Here is a 19,802-nt window from a genome sequence, read left to right as displayed (position 1 = left end):
TGCTGAGCACACTAAGGCCTGAGTTCTGTGTTACTGTGGTACGGGCGAGAAGAAAATCATCCTCTGTGGGGAGACCCCGCAGCGTTGTGTTGTGGTGGGAGCCTCGGTGTTGACCTTTCCCCATGACATCCAGCCGTATGACGTTAACGGCTTTGCCTTTCGGTTTGTAGTCTGTGTCTGAGCAGTCGATCTCCAGTCCTGTTGTCTGGGCTAAAAGAATCCTCCTTTGACGTCTCGCTGTCTGGGTTCTGTGATTGCAGGGACCCCCCACGGCAGAGGGGTGCTGACTGCAGCCCGTTTCCCATCTCGTTGGTGCCTCTCCATACTGGAAGACGGGAGGGGTGGCTGAGATAAGCGATGTTCTCGTGTTGGTGGTCTGCAGCGCGAGATGTTTGGTCCGGTTCAGTTGTGTTGCTGACCAGCAGGTTTGACAACACTTCTGCTCTCTCTGCTAATTTTCAGAGCCTGAAATCTCAGTGGTAGATGAGAACTGATTGTGCAACGTCAAAATTAGCCGAGAGAGCCTGTGGAGGCAGAAAAGGGGGGTCCTTGGTCTTCAGCTGGCCTTCTTGCTTAGGCTCAGCGAGGGGGTGCCGAGGCCAGCAGCAAGCTCTGGAACGGGCTTCCCTGCATACCTCCGGGGTGTAGTTAATGAAAACAGAGTGGGAACAGGTAAAGCACATCCTGTCTTTGTGAGATCCTGTCTGGGAGTTGCCTCAAGTGGAAGGAACTGTTTGTTTGACCTGTGCCATGGAAACTCTCCTGGTTTGGGTAGGTGGATAGGTAGCTGCGGATCACAGCGAAGTGACGCGTGTTTGGGAAGCAGTAACTGAGAGTGAACTCTCTCCTCCGAGTGACATTACGCTCCTGTCCCCGGGCGGTGATGAAAGGCAGCATGTTTAAGGGAAGCTTGTAATGTTGACGTGCGTGTTTCCTCCTTCCAGGGGTAGGAGCACGTTGAGGCGCTGCAGTGGTTATTGACAGCGACTGAAATAAGGAAGGGAATGTTGCGTGCTGGCTGTGCATGTTTTCCCCAACCCAGAAAAGGTGGGGAGAGCCCAGTGAAGCGTGTTTTCATGTTCTGTCTGATGCTTCAGAAAGATTGAGCCACAAAGCTCCCAACTCTTCAGGCTACGTCTGGGATGATTGCTAGAGAAGACGGTGAGAAGAGGGCTTGTGGCGGACTGAGTGAAGCAGGGTGGAAAGTGCGGTAGGAAGGAAAGGAGGAGCGCAGTGCTTCAAGAAGAAAGTGCTGGAAGAAGAGGAAATTGGAGTGAAACTTTACAGGGCCTTAACCGAAGAAAAGGAGACTCAGACTGAAAGAAATGGAAGGTAGTAGCAGTCGCGTTTGCAAACGTCCTGAGGGAAAGAATTCAAAATGAAAGGAAGCCCCCAGAAACGGAGGTGAGGGCGGATAGAAGCACCCCCTCGTGCGAGTGGAGGTAAACCCTTGAAACTGGGGAAGGGTGCTCTGGAGGTGGCTGAGCAGAGTGGAGCTGGGAAAATACCCGGAGAAGGGGGTGCTAGGATTGGAAAAACATGTGGAATTCCCAAGGGAGAGGGAAAGGGGAGTCACCGGTGACACACGCTCGGCAGAGCTTGATTGGGGCAGGAAGGAGTAGGGCTGAGTTGAGGGCAGGTCCAGAGGAGCTGGGAGGAGGGAGCTGCTGGGCTGGAAGTGGCAGAGGGAAAGGAATCCGAGGCAGCAGCGGAGCCTGTCTGTGCCTCAGGTAAGCGAGCCGATCTGGGGACCCATTTGAGCAGGGAATTCTGTGAGTGGCCTTTGTGGATGGGGACAAAGTGTCCAGAGAGACAAAGGGTATGGAGAGAAGGGAGGCGTTGATAGACCAGAGGTAGACAGGTTGCAGGGCTGCAGAAGGGGAAGGCTGGGGGAGAAGGCGCGTATTTGGGAGAATTGTTGTGAACGTGGCCTGAATCGGCATAATTGGTGGGAAGTCAGGGTGGATTTTGCTTGTGTTTCTCCTGGACACGAAGGTGAATGGCAAGGATAGTCAGAATGAGGTAAGTCACGTAGTTTAGACCAAAGAAAAGAGAAAAAGATACCTTGAATAGTGCACAGCAGAGATCTCGGCACGCCGTGCTGCGCCCTCGGTGGCTTCAGCCAGGTGGATGTTCCCCGCTGTGGGAGGACGGGACCTGCCGCCCCGTGGTCGCGGCACGCAGGCGTCCTGGCTGCGGCACCGGTCTGCCTGGGCCTTGCTGGGGGGCTGGCCTCTCCGCAGGGCTGGGGCTGGTGGCTCCAGAGGGGCTCAGTGTACGATGGGGCTGGAGGAGGACGTCCCCGATCTGCGTGTGGCTCCAGAGCTGGGTGGGATGGGCTCAGCAGCCTTTTGTAGGTGTGGTGGGTTGTGGAGTTATTCTTGGGCGAAGGCGTCAAGGAGCCGGGGATTATATTTGCATTGCGTCTTGCTTGGCTGTCACTAATGACAGCGCTTGGGATTTCTCCCCCACATGTAGTGCTTGTTCAGGTAGACTGTCCCATCAGCAATTACCTCCACTCGTACACTCTTTATTTGACGAGGAGCTCGCTCCTGCGCTGCCTGGCGTTCACCTCTGCACTGAGCTGAGCTGGCACGCAGACCTTTGCAAAGGCGCAGCACACCAAATCGCCCCGTGCGAAGGGTCGGAGCGCTTGAGTTCGTGCCCCGGTCTGCGGGTGGAAGAGCTGAGGCAGAACCCAGCAGGATCTGCTCAGGGCAGTTGCTTGGGCTTCAGGGGCGACCTTGATCGAGGAGCACACTGCGCTGTGTGAGGGAAGGGGTGAAGAAGGTCTGTGGAGGAGGAGTACTACAGGAAAAAAATCCTTCAGTTTGGCAGTATCTGTTTGAGTTTGAGGTGTGGCTTTGTTTTTGCGGCGGAGCCTTTCAAAGGGCTGGAGTGTTCTGTTACAGCAGCCAAGCATGTTAGCAGATTGCTTCTGCTAAAGTAATTATCAGTGAAGTCATGTTTAAACTTCCGAGTAACCTATCCCTAGAATTGCTGTGTCGCAGCAGCAGCTAGCTCAGGCGACGAGTGCTTCCCTCCCTGGGTGATGGCGCGACAGGGCTCAGCTTTGTGGAGTGTTGGGCTTTCTCCCAGATCGCATGTGTCGGGACTTGTGCTTGCCTCTCGCCAAGGCTGAGCATCGTACGTGGCAGGGTAGAGCGAGGCTGGGGAGCTGCTGCTCTGCGGGGAGCCTGCGCCTGCCGGGGAGAACAGCTCTCTAATGAGAGCTGCTACCAGGTGAAACCAGAGCTTTCCCCAGCTGGGTTGGAAGCGTCAGTCCAGCGTTGTGCTGGGCATTCTCTCTGTCACAAGGGCAAAACAACTTGGCTTGAGGAGTTGCACTCTGTTTCTGCAAAGGAAGAGCTGCTCTGCAGTGGGAGCAGTTCCTTCATTAGTCAGCCCAAGTGACTGACGCCTCGTTTTGTGACTGAACCGATTTAATTGTGATATATTCTTGTCATTAAATGCGCCTTTAATTTTGTGCCACAGTTCTCTCAACCTTCATGAGTGTTTAGTCAGCACTAGCTACTTTTCTGTCCACCCTGAAGAAAAACCTTGGAGAGGCAGAAGAGGGGAAGTCTGGAAGGAGAGAGCGAATGAATCGCCAGGGTGCTGGACTTGGACCTGCAGTGCAAAGGAGGCCTCGTGGCGAAACAGGGAGGCAGGGAAGCGGAGACCGGGTGACAAGTCGAGGAGCGGTTGCTGTAGCAGTAACAGTCGGTGCAATATAACCGGTGTCTGGCTCATCCCTGAGCTGTTGTGGGCTCTTGGGTGGTTGGGATGGGTTGGAGCCTCCTGCTTCCATCTTTGGAGAGGTTTGGTTTTCTGTGGCACTCCACCTGCATGATCAGCCAAGCATGGCACGTTCCCAGGGGCACCCTAAAGCAGTCAGGGCTACCTAGTGAGAGCCCAGCTCTCTTCCGTCCAGAGCTGCGGGTCCCTCCTCCAGTCCAGGGGCTGGTGTTTTCCACAGGCCTCTCCCGTCTCCTGTCCTCCGGGGGTAAAGGGACAAGATTCCTGGCTGGCTTGTCCTCCCGCAGTCCCCATCCTCACATCAAGTCTCCAAGCCTCCGATCAGCCCCTTCACCTCAAGGGAGCGGGCGTTCTCCAGTGTTCAGGCTTGAGCGGTAACTGCAGAAGGGCATTGGGCAAGAAGTCGTAGGGTCCCTCATCTTATTCGGGGTTCGGCGTGGATTCCTCGGGTGACTTCCAACGGGTTGGGTGGCTCGGCTGTCTGCCACAAACGGTGTGGGGCCTTGGGGTGGGACGGGAGGCTGCAGCTGGGCTCCCTTGGCTAACCGCAGCCTCCACAGCGTGGTCCTAACTGCGGTTCGCAGATGGGGGAAGGGACGCTGATGTTAGGTGATAGGCCTGGGGCTGCGGCGTCCATCTGTGTCGGAGCTGGGCTTGGAGAGTGGCATCTTGCTGACTGGGACTTGCCAACAGGGTTTGAAATCCACCAGGCGCTGTCTCCCTCTGCCACTCAACACCTGCTCAGTGTCCTGGGGAGCTCGCTGTTACTTTAGTGGATATTTTTATGCGACTCTGTCTCTTCTCTTGCCTTGTTAATTTAATTGTTTTTTCTTTACAGGTGAGGTGTGGCGTACCAGATGTCGAGTTTTAATGATTTTATGTAGGGTTTTTTAAAAGACAAATGGATTAACGAAGAGGAATTTTACTGAAGGAAGGGGAGGAAAAAATGGAGCTGTTTGGAACAAGCTGAGATCTTCCCCCACATTGCTCGGGCCATGGGTGAGACAGACCTGTTCAGCACCGTTTTCACCATCAGTTGTCTTCTGGGGTTGTAACAGCACTCCCTGAAAACTCTCCTCCAGATCTCTCCGTTAACCTACCCTGTGCTGCTTGGAAATGGTTGCCACAGAGAAGATTTAATGAAATTCCTGTCAATTCCTGATCACCAAGTGGATACTCAGCCTGTGGAAAGGCCTGGGGGGTCAGGAGAAAAGAACAAGTAGGAAGAGGACGAAAACACACAATCCTCTGGACCTTCTCCTCCCGCCCCCCTTGCAAAGAAAGGATTTACAGCTCAACCTTGCACCAGCTGTTCCTCAGCTTTAACAGTCAAGAGAGAAATAAATAAAATTAAACGGCCACCACCAGCCAGCCAGTCCCGGATCCTGGTGAAATCAGGGAGAGTGTTTCTGTGACCCCCTCCAGCGAGGGGGAGGAAGAAGAGGCGGCGGTGCTGTGAGGAAGCTGGGCAGATTGCTTGCACGACAACCCCCTCCTCGCGTGCAGCAGCCGGTGGGGGCTGCAGTGTGCTGGAGGGCAGATTAAAAAGGAGAAGTGGTTTCCCTGAGACTCCCGGAGTGGCTTTTTTGCAAGACGCGTACCGACATCTTGCTTTTTCCCAGGGTGCTGGCTGGGTGGGAAGGTGTGCCCAGCTCCTCACCTTGCACGTCGCGCTGGTCGCACTCCCCTCGCCCGAGCCTGGAAGGCTTCTCCTCCCCTCTGAGCCTGGTCGCAGGTGTCAGCCCTGTGGGCACCTGCTTTTTTCACACTGTTGCCCCACCGAGGGAAGTTACTAAGGGCTCTCGGCATTCCTGCCCCAACGGCTGTTTTAAATCCCCATCCAGTTCTCTGTCCTGAGTTTTTAATGTTTTTAAACTTCTTACGCTGTGCCCGCGAGCCCTTGCTGGGCAGGGCGTAGTTTGGACTCCTCTCCTGGGAGACAGCCGTGGACTTCTCCGGACTGTCTGCTCGGGTCAGAGCCCACCCTGGGAGCAAGCGCTGAGGCCGGTAACGTTCCCTCTCCCCTCCCCTTCTCGTCTTGCTCTGAGTCCCGCTGGGCCTGGGCTATGCTGCGGGGCGGATCCCCCACCACAGCTCCAACATGCCAGCAGCATCTGGAAAGAGATTCAAACCCAGCAAATACGTTCCAGTCTCAGCTGCTGCCATCTTCCTAGTGGGAGCCACCACCCTCTTCTTTGCCTTCACGTGAGTCCCGGCTGCTCGGCCGAAGCGTGGGGAGGGCGAAGGGAGACCCAGGGACCCATTCCTCTCCATGTGATGCCATGAAGCTGGGGGGGCAGAGACCGCAGGGGGCTTGTCTGGCAGAGGGGCTGACGGGAGGATGTTGTGCTCTGGGGACTAAAGGGTGGGCGGTGGAGCAGCCTTGCAGTCCATCGCACAGTTGAGCCCAGCTGCGCTCGGTTTTCCCACGGGGTGAGCCAGAGGAGGCAGGGTGCGGTGGATCCCGGCAAGGCACCTTGCCACCGCTCGGCTCTGGTTCCTGGCAGCCGCTCCTCCCCTGTCTTCGGGTGTTCACACAGCTCTCTCGACTCACTGGCAGCTCTCTCTCGGATCAGCCAGGCTGGGATTGGTTTGTGACCTGTAGGTGGAAAATGGCAAAGATTATTTTTTCCTTTGGAGCTAAGTGAAGTGATTTGGTGGACTGGGGCAGGCTCCATGTTACTGTTTAGAGTTTTGTAACTGATTTGTGAGCCACAAAGGAGAGTTCAAGGAGAAGCACTCTGACCCCTCTGTGGGTCTCTTGCTGCTGTTGATGTCGGTCTTGCTCTGAGGGAATGGGGGCCTGGTATCTCTGGAGCAGACCCAAAGAGGTAGCCTGAGGCAGACGCCTGTGTTGGCCTTGGAGCTGGTGGGGAAAAGCCAGGGTATAAAATGGCGCCAGTAGCTGGAGAGGGCCGGACCATACCATAGGGACCTCACTGGGCTGGGAGAGGGGTAGGGCTGCTGCTCACATTAAAATTTTCCCTTCCTGGGTGAGAAATAGCTTATTAACACTCGTTCAGGGCTGAGCTGAGCTGGTTCTGGGGTGGCTGCGGGCAGGAAGGCAGGGGCTCGGGCTGCCAGCGTGGCTGCTGTGCTGTTGCTGAGCCCCAGCACGGAGCTGCGTGCGCTCCCCGCTCGAGCGGCCGCAGCCGGGCTGGTGCCGAGGCACTTGTGCTGGGCAGGAACGCCGGAGGGTGCCAACTGGGGCTGGCTGCCGAGCCCTACAGTGTGTTCCTGGGGTTGAGGTCTGAGAGCGGGTGCATTTTGGGGGGATAGAGAGATCTGTAGATCAGACAGGTGTTTCTTTATGCTCATGCTTTGGAGGGCTTGATGGTGGCTCCACGCGAAGGGTTTGGGATTGTTGCAGCAGTCTGGAGACATGCCGGCTGCTGGCCTGGGAGGCAGAGGGGCCGGACTTGCTGGGATGGAGCTGTTGGTGGCTGAAAGGTCACCGTGGCTCTAACGCCTGGCAACAACCAGGCAATAAAAGAGTAATTTGATGACTGAAGGACAGAGCTGGTCTGATTTTTTCCCCCTCTGAGCACGGGAGGCAGCTGGTGGTGTCGCTCAGCAGCGTGCGGCCCCCCCACTGAGACACGGAGTGTTCGTCGGCCGGTGCTGCTGGCAGCTCTCAGGCTGGAGGTTTTGCTGGTCTGAGCACGGTGTGTGACATGCCGTGACCCAGGGGGACAGGCGTGGCTCTGCTCTGTCACGGCAGGCTGCGCATTCGGGGGATAGCAGGGCAGCCTTACCCCCCAACGCAGCCCTCACTGCTGTGGCCAAGCCCATGGCACCGGACTCTGAGCTGTCGCCGCCGCCGATAGCAACCATTTATCAGCGAGTGCGTGGTGCGAGGCATCGCTGGGAGCCAGTGCTGCGAAGCAGGTTTGTTCAGAGGAGGAACACCTGGGCAGGGTCGCTTTAATTGTAGGTCAGGGGATGTTATTTAACCTACTTTAAACCATCAAATTAAATTTGAGGCAGAGCGCAGCACACTTTCACACAGGCTGTTCGTCAGGGAGGGAATTGCGTTACTCCCTGGCGTTACAGTCCTCTCGGGGCCGTTTCCCTTTCCTGTGGCTGCTGGGGTGGGGTGGAAGGGACACACAGAGCCGCTGCGAGGTTCGCCTCCCACGCAGGAACCATGGGGATGGTTTCCCGTGGATCGCTGTGCTCCACTTCCTGGCCTGGCAAAAGATGGGCAAAGCGGCTGTGAGCCTGCTGCCCAGCCGTGCTCGGCACCAGCTGCTGCCTGACCTGGAAGCAGGGCCCTCCTCCGTGGCACGGGCCTGCTGCAGACCTGCTTGGGAGGGCTACACCGTCAGCACCGGACCTAAAGCTAGCACTCTGGGACGTGAGATGGAAGCTGTGGGTTGGGGGGCTCCGGGACACCTCCTGCAGGGCCCGATCCCAGGCAGGGAGCAGCCTGCGCTTGCACCGCTCCCTTGAAAGGCTCTGATTGTGTCATTTCTAGCGTATCTGCCAGATGCCTTTCGGTCCATCCACATTGGCCCAGGATTTGTATCTCCGGGCCAAGAACTCTAGTTAATTGATTAATTTAATTAGGAGATGCTGCGGAACATGTGGCAGTTGAAACGAGCTGAGTCCAATTGTGCTGGAGGGAGCGGGCAGCAGGAAGAGGGGATGTTCCCACCTTCCCTCCAGAAGGAGCAGGGGTCTCTGACTTGCTGATGTCTCAAACAGGTTCTGCCTTAGGACTGAAATTTCCCCTTGGGGTCAGTTTGTCTGTTCCTGCATCTCTTGCCTGGCCTATACTGGTCACTGCTCTTCATGACCAGCTTGCAGTCGGTGCTCAGCCTCTCCGTCCCGTCTGGAGGCAGGGAGCACCTCCGAGCTGCCCCTGGCAGGGGCTCTCTGGATAGCGTGCAGTCCGTTGGTCTCTTGCTTCTGTTTGCCTCAACTCTCGCTTGTAGCCACAGCTCAGTGTGACTTCTGGGGTTGTACAAATGCCTGCAAAGTATAAACTGTTTTTTGCAATTAGGTGAATCTGTCTGCAAAACCTCTGACCCTGGCTTTTCCTCCGATCCTCGCAGCTGTGAAGGCTGCGAGGGAACTGCACCCGTCTGGGAGAGCAGCTCTTGCCTCTTCCAGCGCTGGTGGAGGAGAGAGGAGAGGCCCAAAGGTGGGTTTGCCGGGGCGGGATGTGACAGCCCTGGGCACCAGCGGTGCCGCTGGCACATGGTGGCACTCACACTCCCGGTTGGACCCAAGCTTGCGTGGCCGTGGTGGTGATCAGGGGCTGTGTTTGCAGCAAGGCCTTTGCGGGAGCTGAGGAGGCCGTGAGTCCAGCCCTGCCGCGGTGGGTCGGCAAGGTGAGCCCGGCCCCGGCACGGCCTCGGTCCGTCGCTTGGCAGCAGGTCATCCAGGGGTGCAGACAGGGTGGGGAGGGCGCCTTCTGGGATGGCTCTCTGCCGGGAGAGTGCAGGGGACGAGGGGCCACAGGGCGGCTCTGAACCTGCGGAGGGGAGGAGAAGCCGGATTGGGGAGCAATGGGCTTCTCCTGGCATGACTGGTGGCAGAAAGCCCGTCTTGGATGGAGATGTGACTCAGTTTGCTGGAGGCTCCGCGATTTCTCTTATGTGCTGCCAGAGACAAGTCTTGACAGCTCTTCTAGCGATGGGCATGCTACGCATCCCAATCTGCAGAGGGACCTTGATGAGTTCGCTGGGCCCTGCGTGGCCACGATGGTGAGCAGCCTCTCTCCTCCTCTCCTGCGGAGCTGGAGCCCGCGCTCCCCGGCTGCTCCCGGTGTCGGGGCAGGGCCTGCGGCCCCGTGCGCTCTGTCTGGAGAGCAAAAGGCAGGAGCACGTCAGTGCTGCCGATACGGAGATTTCCCTCGGGCACCAGCAGCCACCTTTGCTCCCTGCGCCGTGGGGTGGGGCGGATCTCGGGAGGCGACTCGCCTGTGTTTGGGGCCACGAGCACGGATGCCAGCGGGCAGTTTGGGTCTGTGTGCCGTGAGGATTCCTGCTTCCCCCCGTGGTGTGGGGAGAGCTGGGAGGGCGGCAGGCGGTGGGCTGCTGTGCCTGGGGGCAGCAGGGAGGAGACTCCCGGCATTGCGCTTGCAGTGCAGGGATGCTCAGCCTGAGGCTGCCCTCACAAGCTGCGGGTCCTCTGGTCCCCGAGGAGGGTGTTCTGCATGCCCTGGCCCGTGAAATCCCACCCTGGGGTGGCTTTGCATCCCTGGCCCGTTTTTCTGGGTGGAAAGTTCGCTCCATGCAGAGCAGCCCTGGCAGCTCGCCTGTCCCGTTGCATGCAGCTGGCAAGACCTGGTAAGGACAGGCGTTGTCAACTGGCCCCGAGATGCAACACCAGCTTCTCTGATCAGTTTGCCTTTTCCAGAGTTCAACCTGCCATCCGCCTGTGGAGTCTGGCTGGCAGGTTGGTGCTCGGGGCATTCGGGGTCCTGCCTGGGGGTTCGTGACCACCCAAAATGGAGACTGGAGGCCGGATTTGGAGGATGCAGTGCAGTGAGCCCTCTGCTCAGTCTGCAGCTGAGCACGCAGCCCCCAGAGTGGAGCTGGACTGATGTCCCCAGGCAGGTCTCCTCCGTTTGATTCGGTGGCATCACTGGTCGCCCTTTCAAAGCTGTGGCTGCGTCCTCCTTGGTGCCAAGGTGTCTGCAGGCTGCTGGTGCTCCCTTGGCTGAAGGGCCAGTCTTTCTCGGGGCTGGGGACCTGCTGGCTGCCATCCTGGCCCCTGGGAGCAGTGCTTCTCCCTCCTGGGAACGGCTTGGTGCCCAGGCAGCACGGGAGGCAGTGGGAGAAGCATTCCCTTCTCCCCAGAAGGAAGGCCCTCTCTGTCTGCCCCGGAGCTTTTCCTCTGTGCCAGCCTTCACTGAGGCAGCTCAGTCTTTCCCCTGCAGTGCCAGGGTCTGTCTTTCGAGGAGCTGGGCTGCGTGTTTGGCTCAGCCTCGCTGTTGGCATTTCCCTTGTGCAGGGATGGCTGGCGTGTAGTGGGTCTACCTGGCTCCCCTCCATCTGCTTCAAGCAAAGATTTGGGCTGGGATTTGCCTTCCTGGAGAGAGGAGCTCCTTGCTCAGGGTCTCTGGAAGGGCTTTTCCTACCTTTAGGGCTCATCTGAGCACCTCTGCTGCTCTCGCCACTGCAGCTCGGCAGAGAGCGAAACCAGGGAGGTTCCTCTTGAGCTGCTGTAGGGTGCTTGGCTCTGCCCTTCCTTGGGGCGAAGTGACGTAACGAGTGGCCACCTTCCCCTTGGCACTGTCTGTGTGCAGTGCCCGGGGCAGGGGAGAAGAGCAGCACCCCTCGGAAGGGGCTGCACCTCGAGGGCAGGGAGCTGCCCCGTCGGGTCTCAAAAGACCAGGGCAGCAGCGGCCATGAAGAGAGATGGGGAGTAGTGAAGCCACCAGTCTCCTTGGAACCCCACCGCTGGCACGGCCCTTGGCCCTGGGAGCTGCGTGAAGCAGGCGGTTTGCCTCTCGCCCAGCTCTCCTGTGCCTGCTGCGCAGGTTCCTCTGCCGGCTCCCTGCCTCGCCAGCCTGCCCCGCCGCAAATACCAGTTTCCCCTCTGCGAGTCTGGGAGACTTTCTCGCCTTCGTTTTCTGCAGACCACTAAAACCGCTTGCCCGTGCTGTTCCAGTGGGTGGCTGGGGCAGGTGGGATAAGCCCTGTCCCCGGGCCCAGCCCGCACGTCAGAGGGGCAGGGGAGGCCGGGTGAGTGTGAGCTCTTGTCCCGTGGCGGCTCCCAGCGATGGTGGTTGTACTGGGCTAGCTGGGCTCGGTGTGGCTGGCATGTTCTTCCCGTGCTCGGATCTGGGACTTGCGATGTCACGTGTGTCCCGTGCCTCTCCAGAGCTGCTTTCTGAGGGTTTTGGGGCACAGGCTGGGGACATCTCCGCCTCGCCACCCTGTCCCCGCAGCGCTGGTGCCACCCGCTCTGTGGAGAACCCGCCTGGCCGGCTCCAGAAGGAGATGGCAGGGCCGGCTGTCTCGGAGGCAGAGCCGGCCGGGCTGGTGCCGGGCAGGTGGCGAAGGAGCCGCTCCCTGCCCCGGAGCAGAGCTCTCGGTGGAATGCTGCGATGCTGTCCCAGCTACGTGGGGTGGGGAGGCATCGCCCGGGTGCCCGGGTGGGCGAGGGTCCCACTCGACGAGGCACTCGGGGGCTCCAAAGCGGCACGAGGGGATGGGGTGGAAGGGGTTTTGGGGAGGACAGTTTGCAGTGCAGCCCTGATGTGCAGGGCCAGGGCCTGGAGGTGCTGCCGAGGGTGGAGGAGCCAGGCCCTGCTGTGGGAGAGGAAGAGGAGGAGCGTGCTGGCTGGCGGAGCGTGGCTTGGCTCCATGCTCCTGGTAGCCAGGTGTCTCGTGGAGTTGAGAGGGTTTGCCCTCCCGCTCTCTCCTGTCCTTGGGCAGCGCCCGCTGCCGCCTCCCAGCCTCTCCGGGTGCAGGGACGGGCCTGGAGCCGTGCCTGGGGCCTGGGTGCGTCCTGCCCGCCTCTCCCTGCTCCGCTGCCAGGTAGGTGCTGAGGCAGACATGCCGCTCCTCGCCGAGACCCGTCCTGCCTGCTGGCAGTCCTCTGTCTGGCCCTGTCCCCTGTCCCCTCACACGCTGCCCCATGCAGGAGGCTGCCCCCCCTCCCCAGCCACTCAGGGCCCTGCCAGCTCCGGACTGGGCTGGACTGGGGGCAGAGCCCTGGACCAAGGGTTCCTTCCCAGGTGGAACCTCCCTGGGGCTGCCGTGACAAAGACAAGGGCTGCCTCGCCAGCGATGGGACCCTTGCCCCAGCTGAGTCACAGCGGGTGGTGGTGGAGGAGCATGGGACCAGCCCCTGCCCCTTCAGCTTTACCTGCTCGGGGGCTGTGGGGGATTACAGCGCTGGCACCATATGTCACCCTGCCCGCCGAGCCCTGCGCTCGGCCCCTCGCTGCTCCCACTGCCTAAATCCATCTGCGCTTATCGCTGCGGGGGGATGAGAGGGACAGATGCTGTCCTAGATCTGCAGGATTAAACTCCCAGCAGCAAAGCAGATTAGGGTATTACACTGGCGCCTCGGAGGGGGAAGCCCGCTGTCCAAAGCCAGGGCAGGGGGGAATGGTGGTGATTCCCTTGCCATGCTCCCACGGGCCCCCTCGGCCAGGCCCACGGAGGAGCTGGGTGCTGGCCAGGGCAGGCTGGCACAGCGATGGGGTCCCCATCTGCCAGCGGACTTGTCTCCGGGCTGGGCTCCGGGATGCAAGGAGCAGGAGCCGCTCTGGAGGCCCGGGAGCTGCTGCTGGTTTTGCATCCCCTCACAGGGACCCTCTGCCCCTGAGCTTACTGGTGTGATGCGTGGAGGGTGACGCTCTGGTGCCTTGGGGCCAGATCCCTCCCGGGTGTCCCCAGTGCCATCAGCCTGGCTCGCCCCGTTCCCACCACCGCCCACAGTCGCTCCCTGTGGCAGCGGGGCCCTGTGCTGCAGTGCTGTGGGGCTGTGGGTGCCAGGGGCAAGTGGTGGGTTTGCTCTCTGATGGTTTACCAGAGTGCTTCCCACACCAGCCCCGCGAGTGCTGGGGGTTAGGCCAGTCTGTGGAGCGTGGTGAGCGTAGCCTGGGTGACGCCGATTTGGCTGCCGCTCCAGTTCAGATGCGGAGGGCACTGGGTGAGAGCAAAAGGAGCAGCTGACGGCAGGCAACCTCTGCATCTGCCTGTGAGCGGGGAAGGTGGGCTTCCCAGCCAGGCCACCACTGAGCACGGCAGGAGCGGCTCAGGGATGGCGGTGGGCTCGGAGGGGCAGTGAGCCGGGGGAGCTCGGTGATGCCTGCCGGGGCTCAGCAGGAGCTGGGCCGGTGGGGGGGTGACGCAAGGGGCAGTGGGAAGCGCCGGAGGGGGGACCCGCGGCACAGGGACGGGGTGTCTCACTGCTTTTGTGCCCTCAGGTGCCCAGGGCTCAGTCTGTACGTCTCCCCAGTCATTCCTGTCTACAATGCCGTCGTCTTCCTCTTCGTGCTGGCCAACTTCAGTATGGCCACCTTCATGGACCCAGGCATATTCCCACGAGGTGAGTCTGTCTCCGCTTGGGAAGTGTCTCGCGTAGAGCTGCCTCCTTCCGCCTTTCCTCCAAGGTGAAGAGGATTACCCGATCCCAAAAGGCTTGAGGAGAGCCCTCCTTGCCCTGCCTGGGGGGAGCCGGGTGGTGGCACACGCTGCAGGGACAGTAGCTCTGGGTTTGACACCCAGCCAGTAGGACCGGGTGGTGGAAGCAGCGTAAATCCTGGCACCCCGTGTTAGGTACCTGGGGCTCAGGCGGATGTCGTGGTTTCAGGCAGGGCCTGGGAGAGCCCCCCCCTGCCTCTGCCTGTGTTTAGGGGGTCCCGGACTGGTCCCTGTGCCGGGTGAGTTGGGCCTGGTGATGCCAGATGCTGGGCGTCTCCGGCCCAGGAGGGCCCGAGGCTGCCTGGGCCCGGGCGTCACCTTCCCTGTGCCCTGACGCGTGGCTGTGCTGGGGCTTCCCCATCAGCTGAGGAGGACGAGGACAAGGAGGACGACTTCCGAGCTCCGCTCTACAAGACGGTGGAGATCAAGGGCATTCAGGTGCGCATGAAGTGGTGTGCGACCTGCCGCTTCTACCGGCCGCCGCGCTGCTCCCACTGCAGCGTCTGCGACAACTGTGTGGAGGTGAGGAACTGCCGGGTCCCGATGCCTCTTCATTTCCACGTAGAGTTGAATATGCAGCACAGGTAGGAGGCCCTGGCAGCCGAGCTCCTCACTGTGTCTTCTCCCCACCTGCAGGAGTTTGACCATCACTGTCCCTGGGTCAACAACTGCATCGGGCGCCGCAATTACCGCTACTTCTTCCTCTTCTTGCTGTCGCTCACCACGCACATCATGGGGGTGTTTGGCTTCGGCCTGCTCTACGTCCTCTACCAGGTGGAGGAGCTCTCCGGCGTCCGCATGGCCGTCACGTATCCTCTGCCAGGCCGCGGGAGGGGGCCGGGGGAGGGGGGCATCGGTGGGGCTGGGGACAGCGTGCTGTTGAGCAGGGCCGCGGCCCTTCCTTAGCTGCCTGCTGATAGTATGGTGGTGATGTGCGTGGCCGGCTTATTCTTCATTCCTGTCGCTGGCCTTACGGGGTTCCATGTGGTGCTCGTGGCGAGGGGCCGCACGACCAACGAACAGGTACGCCTGCAGGGCTGCTAGCCCCTGTCATGTCAGACGGGGGGTACCTTTTGGGGCTCCCCAGAGCCAGACGGGCATGGACAGGCTGGATTGAGGCAAGGGGCGGCTGCTGGGCTGGCTGGGGGCTACAGCACGAGACATCTGTGAGGGGAGGCTGAGAGCACCTCGTCCGTGCAGCCTGGAGACACGGGATCTTTGCTGCTGCAGTTAGGGGTGCCTGTAGAGGGGATGGAGCTGGGCAGGCTCTTCTCGGGAGGGCAAGAGGCAACAGGCACAACCTGAAACAAGGCAGCTTCCAGTTAGACATGAGGGAAAGACATTTTCCCTTTGATGGTAGTTCAGCACTGGAACAGGGACCTGGACAAGGTGGGGGGAGTATCTCCAAGTGTCTGTGTGCTCGGAGATTGTCGTGAGTGAGCTGGACAAACCCTGAGCAACCTGGCCTGGCTGGCGGGACCGGAGACTCCCCCGAGGTCCCTGCCTACCCCAATAAGCTGCAATGCTCCTCATTCCGCAGGTGACAGGCAAGTTCCGCGGTGGTGTCAACCCCTTCACCAATGGTTGCTGTAAGAACGTCAGCCGGGTCCTCTGCAGCTCCCCGGCCCCGAGGTGAGCCCGGCACAGCCCAGCAGCTCCCGGGCAAACTGCCCCACTGAGCTTCCGGCCCTGACCATCCTCCCGCCCCTGCCCTAGGTACCTCGGGCGCCCGAAGGCCGAGCAGACGGTGCTGGTGAGACCCCCCTTCTTGCGGCCTGAGGTGTCAGACAGTCAGATCACTGTCAAGATCATGGACAACGGTATCCAGACAGAGCTGAAGAGGACAAAGGTGAGGAAGGTGGGGATTACCGGTCCCTGTGTTGGGGCCCTCCATGGAGCCCAGGGGTGCAAGCCTGCATCCGTGAGTAAAGAACCGAGTGAGCCTTGTCACATTCCTCATCCCCCTCCGTGTCATCTTGTTCTGTGTCCTCACGGGACGGAAACCATGTCCCTCCCATGCGGCAGCAACCACATGAGGCTTTGCACCCTCTGTTGCCCTTCCCTGTCCTGTCCTTCCCCTCGCAGCATCCGTCAGAGGTCCCCCTTCCTCAGCACTCCCCAGCCCCTGAGGCACGTGCCACCTGCGAGCGCTCTATGCTGGATGGCCCAGGAGGCAGCGAGGGCCCCCTTAGCGCCGCTGCCCGCTTCATGCCTGCCGAGGGAGGGCTGAGGCCTTGGTACCCCTCTGACCCCTGCTCTGCGCTTTGTCTCTGCAGTCCAAAGGAAGCCTGGAGGTGACGGAGAGCCAGTCTGCCGACGCCGAGCCGCCCCCCCCACCTAAGCCAGACCTCAGCCGCTACACGGGCCTGAGGACACACTTAACCCTGGCCACCAACGAGGGTAAGGAAGGCATGCAGGTCCCCGGCAGCCACTGGGAAGGGAGCCCAGGGCTGTGCCAGGCAGACAGGAGCCAGGGCCGTAGGCCGAACAGGCTGCAGGGCAGACCCGAAGTACATCAGCACCACCTTACAGGGCAGAACGTGCCCACATCTCCGGGCTGGTATGTGTGGCCGCTTGCGCTTGGAGAAGCCTGCGGGGTGCTAACAGCTGGCTCTGCTCCCTCGGAGAGGAGCAGGGGAGCTGAGCCGAGACAGTGCGCTGCTTGTCTGGACCTGCTGTGCACTGCGGTGCTGCAGGCAGGTGCAGGAGCATCTCCCGGATGAAGGGGGCGAAGGAGTGGCAGGCCTGGCATGGTGGCAGAGAGCACGTCTGTGGCAGCCTGCGTGGCTCATCTTCCCTGCTTCCCCGAGCACTGGCGAAGCGGTGCTTGGAGCTGCCTGCGTGGGCTTGGTGAGAGAGGTGGGCTGTGAAGGGCAGAGCGCGGGAGCAGCTGCTTCCCGCAGCGGGCGGAGGCCTTTGCAGCTCGCCCTGGGCTGGGGCACAGCGCTGCTCAGCCCCGTGGTCGGTGGGGTGCCCAGGCACCCACTGACAGCTCTCTGTGGTGCACGACCCACCGGCCCCGGGGTGCCACCCAGCTGGGGCCACTGCAGGGGCACGGGAGTGCCAGCCCCAGACACATTGCCATGGGGACACGTTTTCCATCCTGCTCTGTTTCATCCACCCCTGGTGCGCCTCTCCTCAAGCCCATCCCTCTCTCCACCTCCACCTCCCTGGTCTGTCTGCCCCAGGCTCAGAGCCGGTTCTTGGGAAAGGAGGGCAGGCCTCCGCACAGCGTTCCTTCCCCTGCGCAGCCCTGGGGAGCCGCTGCACGTCTGAACATTTCTCTTTCTTTCCCTGCCTGCAGACAGCAGCTTGCTAGGCAAGGACAGCCCCCCGACCCCCACTATGTACAAGTACCGGCCCGGCTACAGCAGCAGCAGCAGCTCGGCAGCCTTGCCCCACTCCACCAGCGCCAAGGTAAGGCTGTGCCTGCCGCTGCCTTCCTGCGGCCGGGCGAGGGGGGAAGCAAGGCTCGAGGGGCTGCCGCCACATCCCCAGCTGGGGGAGAGCCTGGGGCGGGCGTTGGGAGCTTTGCAGGGGCTCTGCCTTCCTGTGGGTGACTGCTGTCACCTCTGCCCCTCAGCTGAGCCGCGTGAACAGCCTGAAGGAGCCCAACTCCATTTGCGACAGCAGCCGCAAGCCCAGCTACCGTTCGGAGCCGAGCCTGGAGCCTGAGAGCTTCCGCTCGCCTACCTTCGGCAAGAGCTTCCACTTCGACCCGCTCTCCAGCGGCTCCCGCTCCTCCAGCCTCAAGTCCGCCCAGGGCACCGGCTTTGAGATGGGCCACCTCCAGTCCATCCGCTCCGAGGGCACCACCTCCACCTCCTACAAGAGCCTGGTGAACCAGACGCGCAACGGCAGCCTGTCCTACGACAGCCTGCTCACGCCCTCCGACAGCCCCGACTTCGAGTCGGTGCAGGCGGGCCCGGAGCCCGACGCGCCGGTGGGTTACACCTCGCCCTTCCTCTCGGCCCGCATCGCCCAGCAGCGAGACACCGACCTGCACGGCCGCTTCGCCGGCACCGTCTCGCCCAAGCATGCGCCGCCCCGCGAGCCCTCGCCCGTGCGCTATGACAATCTCTCCCGGCACATCGTGGCCTCCATCCAGGAGCGGGAGAAGCTGCTGCAGCAGCCACCGGCCCCGGGCAGGGAGGAGGACGCGGGGCTGCCGGACTCGGGCATCCAGTCGACGCCAGGCTCCAGCAACGCGCCCCGCACCAGCTCTTCTTCGGACGATTCGAAGCGCTCGCCCCTGGGCAAGAACCCGCTCACCCGCCCGGCCCCCCCCCGCTTTGGCAAGCCTGAGCCCCCCCACACACTGCGGGTGCGCTTGCTGGGCTCCCCCGAGCAGCCCGCTGCCCCCCACCTCGGCAAAGCCGTGTCTTACAGCAGCCAAAAACCAGCGCCTCAGGCCAGCGTCCCCGAGACGGAGGAGGTGGCTTTGCAGCCCTTGCTGGCACCAAAGTAAGTCCCGCGCCGGCCGGCCGCGCGCAGAGCGGTCTGTGTCTGTGGGGGGCCCTGGCACCGGCCCCCCGCCCCGCCTGTCCCCTCCCGTCCTCCCCCCTCAGCACCGCACTGGGAGCAGTGGGAGGGAAATCCTCCTCCTCCTCCCAGAAGGAGCTGATGCTCCCGCCCTCCCCCCCAACCTCCCGGGATCCCCCAGGCCTCTCGGGGAGCCGGAGGAGCATCTGGTGCTGGGGGTCCCCAGGGAGGGCAGGGCCGTGCATGCCGGGATCCCTCCTGGGGGTGACGGCAGCCGTGCGGTCCCGTCCTTCCCCCCAGCCCTCACCGCGGTGCCCCGCTCCCTGCCCCTCCTCACACCCCCTGTCCATCCTTCCTTCCCTCCCCAGGGACGAGGTGCAGATGAGAACAGCCTACAGCAAGTCCAACGGGCAGCCCAAGAGCCTGGGCTCGGCCCCCCCGGGCCCGGGGCAGGTGCCCCTCAGCAGCCCCACCCGTGGCGGAGTCAAGAAGGTCTCCGGCGTGGGGGGGACCACCTACGAGATCTCGGTATGAGGGGCAGAGCCGATCGCCCCTCACCTCCTCCCCGGCGCCGGAGGGACGCGCTGCGGCCAGGCGCTCTGCGGACTCCTGGGGGAGACAGGCCAGCAGCCCCCCTGCTTCTCCCTGCCCCCTCCCCGGGACGTGGGGGGCCAACACACACCGAGCGGGGCTGCTCTGCCCTCGTGCCCTGTCACCATCTCGGCTGGGCCAGCCACTTGTGGGCCTCGTGCAATCAATCGCTCGCCTAGCGTGGTAGGAATGGATTGTTTTTAAACCAGAATACTTTTTTTTATTATTATTGTTACGGATTCTATTTTTTTTCTCTTTCTGAGTTACCAGGTGTGTGTATATATAAATATCTATATAAATATAAATATTAAAAAAAAAGCAGAAATTATATATCTTACCCAGAGAGAGGAAGAAACTACCCATTCCCGGTGTAGGGCCTGCATCCCGCCTTGTCACCATCCCCAGAAGAGGGATGTGGGGCCGGTGTTCGTGGGATGAGCCGGGGCAGGCGCCTGCTGTTGCTCACCCACCTGAAGCGCGGCCGGCAGGGCCGTGGGGTCGGCCGGCAGGACCCTGCTGCGGTGCCCCGTTCCCCTGTTGAAGGCCGAGGGCCTTTCGGCCAAGGACATGCTGCTCCCCGGTTCTCTGGTTGTCAAAGCCTCCAGCCCTCCCACGTGGGGCAGAGGCAGGGCCGCAGGGCAGCCCCCTCCCCAAAGCCGACTGGGAGCTGGCACATGCAGGTGCTGGCTGGCGCAGAGAAACACAGACGGGCTCCAGCCTGTACCCAGCTGTGGGGTTGTGGGGTTTTTTGCTCTTTTTATGTTTCCCCAGAGTTTGTGTTGGGGGGGGGGGGGGAGGGGGGTGTTGTTTGTGTTGTGCTTTTTTGGGGGTTTGTTTTTTTTAATGGGTCCGATAGGG

General features: G+C 61.3%; 1 protein-coding gene across 1 annotated transcript; it reads left to right on the top strand.

Annotated features, from left to right (window-relative positions):
• The first annotated feature begins 1,634 nt into the window (after positions 1 to 1,634).
• ZDHHC5 (zDHHC palmitoyltransferase 5) lies at positions 1,635 to 19,706 on the top strand. The gene is made up of 12 exons (XM_075426558.1): positions 1,635 to 1,730; positions 4,598 to 5,964; positions 13,655 to 13,776; positions 14,236 to 14,393; positions 14,508 to 14,680; positions 14,792 to 14,894; positions 15,412 to 15,503; positions 15,588 to 15,720; positions 16,148 to 16,271; positions 17,176 to 17,288; positions 17,455 to 18,335; positions 18,722 to 19,706. The coding sequence occupies exons 2-12, from the start codon at positions 5,861 to 5,863 to the stop codon at positions 18,885 to 18,887; spliced, it is 2,169 nt and encodes a 722-aa protein (XP_075282673.1). The 5' UTR covers positions 1,635 to 1,730; positions 4,598 to 5,860; the 3' UTR covers positions 18,888 to 19,706.
• The last annotated feature ends 96 nt before the right edge of the window (positions 19,707 to 19,802 follow it).

Source organism: Opisthocomus hoazin, chromosome 7, assembly GCF_030867145.1.
Source record: "Opisthocomus hoazin isolate bOpiHoa1 chromosome 7, bOpiHoa1.hap1, whole genome shotgun sequence".
Taxonomy (NCBI): domain Eukaryota; kingdom Metazoa; phylum Chordata; class Aves; order Opisthocomiformes; family Opisthocomidae; genus Opisthocomus; species Opisthocomus hoazin.
This window is presented reverse-complemented; position numbering and strand designations above follow the sequence as displayed.